At 29.8% G+C, this 4,523-nt stretch overlaps 1 protein-coding gene across 1 annotated transcript; it reads left to right on the top strand.

The window, feature by feature from the left end:
- Positions 1-207: 207 nt before the first annotated feature.
- On the top strand, positions 208-651 carry LOC145956228 (secreted RxLR effector protein 161-like). Its single transcript, XM_083071791.1, has one exon. The coding sequence runs from the start codon at positions 208-210 to the stop codon at positions 649-651; it is 444 nt and encodes a 147-aa protein (XP_082927917.1).
- The last annotated feature ends 3,872 nt before the right edge of the window (positions 652-4,523 follow it).

Below are 4,523 nucleotides of genomic sequence, written 5' to 3'. Positions count from 1 at the left end.
TAGATAGATTCGACATGAAAGATAGTAAACCAGGAGATACCCCTATAGCCAAGGGAGACAAATTTGGCCTCAAACAGTGCCCTAATAATGACCTTGAAAGAAATGAGATGCAAAAGATTCCATATGCTTCAGCTGTGGGAAGTCTAATGTATGCTCAAGTTTGTACTCGTCCCGATATTGCATTTGTAGTACTTAAGTAATCCTGAGATGCAGCATTGGAAGGCAGTAAAGCGTGTAATGTGTTATTTGAAGAGAACAAAAGGATATATACTCACTTATCGAAAGTCTAACAGTTTAGAGATCATTAGATGCTCAGACTCTGATTTTGTCGAATGTCAAGATAGTAAACGCTCCACATTTGGATACATCTTTATGTTGGCTGGAGGAGCTATCTCTTGGAAGTCTGTTAAACAGACTATTATAGCTTCTTCAACCATGGCTGCGGAGTTCATTGCTTATTTTGAGGCATCCAACCATGGGATATGGCTGCGAAATTTTATCACTAATTTACGTGTGGTTGATGACATTGAAAGGCCACTGAAAATATATTGTGATAATAACTCTGTAGTTCTTTATTCCAATAACAATAGGAGTACAACCAAGTCAAAATTCATTGATATAAAGTTTTTGGTTGTTAAGGAAAGAGTTTAGAATAAGCAAATTTCTATAGAACATATAAGGACTAATTTTATGCTAGCTGATCCACTTACTAAAGGTTTGTTGCCTAAAGTATTTCATGAGCATACTCCTCATATGGGTGTAATTCCTTATGGTACCCTAGTTTAGTGGGAGTCTCATTTATGTTTTATGTCTTCTTTATTTTTTAATTTTTCCAGATATTTGCATTATTTGGATTTTCTACAGAAATAAAGTTGATACTTATAATTTTATTCTGAGTTTGTTTTTGTGCAATATATATATGTTGCGTTTTGAGTGGATCTCTATAAAGAATAAAGTTTGGACCAGTTGGAAATAAACATGATTGAGATCACATTGCATGTAATTTCCATGCCACTTATCCATATTTGATCTATGTCATTAAGTGCATACAATTGTGGTGATCATTATGGTTTAGTCACATTAGATAATGATGAAAGCTGCAGTGATTCCCTATTGTTGTATGGGATGGATCAGATTGTTTAAAGGGAGTCTAAAAGTAAATAACATATGATTGTGCGCCTAAAGAATTTTGTGATATAAATACTTAAATGAATATGAAGCCTAAGTGGGAAATTGTTAGAAATTTTATTTCTAATAATTATTTTTGGCTACATATATTATTTGTAGTATTTATATTAGTTATTTACATTTAGTTGAGCTCAATAAAAGTGATCTAATTTTAGTGAGCCTTTAGATTGCCAACAGGAAAAACTGATATAGGCCCAAATAAGTGAAAACCAGATTTGGCCCGTTAGGGGTTAATGGGAACCCTAATAGATTTAAAATCGTAAAGATGGTCATGGTCCCCAATATGCCAAATCAGAAACACAAGTCTCTCTGTCTTCCCATCAGAAGAGTAACATCAAGTCCCGTTAAGAAATCTAGTGATTTGGCTGAGGAAAATCATTGCACCAAAAGACTATTCTGCTTCAACCTTTTGATCAACGTCAATGGATACAGGTACATGTTATTAAAATTAACTTTGTAATCTGAGACAAAGGTTCTTAATATTAATTAATTGAAAATTTCTATTTGGCTTAAGAAATTTATCCTAACAAAATATTCAAATGTATATTTTTTCTTTTAATTAAGCAATTGAACAGAGTTTTAATTTTCTAAGGAGTGTAGAAATAGTTATTATTTATTTTATTAAGAAATTTTTTATCCAAAAAAATGGAACTCCATACTAAAAAGAGTTTGCAACAACGAATATATTTTGTTCAATTAATCGAGTTAGACTCTCATGGTATTAAAATAGTTTATACTTGCAATTGATATAAGTTTTTAGCTTAATATTCAACAAATTTAACACAAAATTTTTGGAGAGGGACACTCGATTAAGAGTTCTTTTATTGAAGCATTTTATAAAAAAATATCGATACAAATATTGTAAATAGTATTGTTTTGATAACAAACTCGTTTTTATTTTCATTATTTGTTAAGATTGGTAACAACATAGACACAAGTGATCCTTAAAATATGAATGATTTAATATCATATTAATAATTGATACAAAGAAAACTAGAAGTTACAGCCTCAACACAACCCAGGAACGCGCTCAACCTCTCAACATTCATGGAATCATACAAGTTCCGTGATATGAATTAATGATTTCTATAAATAAAAAAAAATATATATAAAAAAAAACACCTAAGATATATGGGGAGACTCTTGCATTATGAGATTGATACAGAAATTCAAGTGGAATAGATCATACTTTAATTAGCCATTATGTAACATCTTTTTCTAAAATGAATAAATTATACATTAGAATTATTAGAATAAAAAGAAAATTATTTTTTTAATAAAATAAAAAAGGAGAACCAATCAAAAATAATTAGACTAGACTTTGGGTTCAATCTGAGACTAATTCAAAAGAAGAAAATATTGAATGTTAGGTCATTTTGAAAAACCTAGAACACACATGAGGAGAAAAAGGAGGTCGTCGGGGAAAACGCAAATTGGTGGCAGAAGCTATCGAAGGAAAATTGCTTCTCAAGACTCGTTACTCCAAGTAGGGGAAGGGAATTATCATGTCTTAAGCATGTATGAGGGATAAGGGTAGAGAGACAAATCCTAGGTCTCTTAGGTTATTTGGTTAAGGAGAGTTTCTTGAGTATGAAATTAATTGAAATTATATTATTATTATGTGCTATGATTCATATTGGTTTGGATCTATTAAAAATGATATTGAGATTGTGTTCTCAAAGTTAGGGTTGTTATATTTTGGGGTTTTGAGTATATGATTTAGAGATTTGGTGTGAATTGTTTGATTATGAAAATTCTGGTATAGACACATCTTGCTATTTAAATGAATGCTCTCTATGAGATTAACCAAATAAGGTTCTAGTTGGAAAGTAGACATTTGTCACTATAGTTTAGACACAAGAATTACATTAAAATTTTTATGAGTGAGTTATGTTAATCACAAAATAAGTCTCAAGTTTTATGTGAAAACATAACATATGACACTTATAAGTATTCCAATAGTGCTTATATGATCGAATTATGTTTCATGTTATTCATAAGATTTGTAGGCTTAGATGTTAGTTTTCCAATGACACTGGAATCATCCAAAAAGAAGGTCTAGAACTCAAGTTATGGTCAAATTAATGAGTAAAAGCTAAGTTGTCAAAATTAGGCTAAAATATTGCAGCTTTGTAATTTTTAAAAATAGTAGGAGATAAAATCAACTCTTAAATTAAATATAAAAGTTGTAGATAATTATCTTAAATTCTAAATAAAATTAATATCAACTTAATATCATAGTTATAACTCTATATATCACATTTAGATCATACAATGTCATAAAAGCACAAGATAAGAAGAGATAATTTGTAAGTTGTGTTATTCTTTAACTGTCTGTGAATTATGTGAAAATCGTTATTTATAGAGCAATATGAATTTTATATGTTTCTTATGAGGATAAGTTGTTATGAGTGAGTCATATGTATGATTGATTATGTATTAAGTATTGTAATTATGAATCTATGAGTGCCTATGAATTATATGAAAACCTTTGTTTACAGAACAATATGGATTATGTATGTTTATTACGAGCATGAGATGTTATGAGTAAGTTGTATGTATGATTGATTATGTATGGGAATATTATTGAATTAATGAAGTCATTAGGATTTGATGATGTATGTTATGATGAATATTATAATGGAATGAAATGGATAAGTCTAGTTTATGGACTAGCACTCGAGGAGATGAATTATGCATATTATATTGTTGTGATGTGTGTATTGAATCCATACATACATGTTTTATTTCATGAGATAGTGTGAGTCTATGCAAGTAGGATATCATAGGTTATCTACCTATGCATGGGGTGTTATGGTGGGGAAACCTCTACCAGAAATGTAAGGCTACCATGGCTAGTTATAGCACTTCAACAAGACCTTCATAGACATCCCCTAGTGAGGTGATTTGAGGGGATCATTGATGAATATGTTGTGTTTGTGATTGATGGAATAATGGTGATAGATGGAATGTGATGTATTAAATTGTTATTAATATTATACGAGAGAATTGATGAAGATGTAAAAAATGTAATTGTTGTTTGATTGGTGTGTGCCTACCCTTATGCTTTGTATATGTCATGATGACTTAACTTATTCTATTTTCTTATTCTATTTTTTATTTGTATTTTTAATTTAGTTAGGAGGTTAGGAGGTTAGTTAGTCTATTTTTCTTAATTATAGTTTGTTTTCTCTTGTATTGCTGTAACGATATATACTTGTAGTTGATCATTATTAAATACAGTTTTTCAATATAATTTTGATTCTGCATTCTTCGTATTTCTTCTTCTTCAAGAAAGTTTCTTTCATGACATTTTCATGGTGATTTCTTTATCA

Source organism: Cajanus cajan, chromosome 3, assembly GCF_000230855.2.
Source record: "Cajanus cajan strain Asha chromosome 3, NIPB_CcT2T_4, whole genome shotgun sequence".
NCBI classification, from domain to species: domain Eukaryota; kingdom Viridiplantae; phylum Streptophyta; class Magnoliopsida; order Fabales; family Fabaceae; genus Cajanus; species Cajanus cajan.
The sequence above is the reverse complement of the archived record's forward strand: the minus strand, read 5'-3'. Positions and strand labels throughout refer to the sequence as shown.

What these genes read in the sequence shown, in the direction of transcription:
- LOC145956228 (XM_083071791.1), top strand. Translation starts at nt 208, where the DNA reads ATGCAGCATTGGAAGGCAGTAAAGCGTGTAATGTGTTATTTGAAGAGA.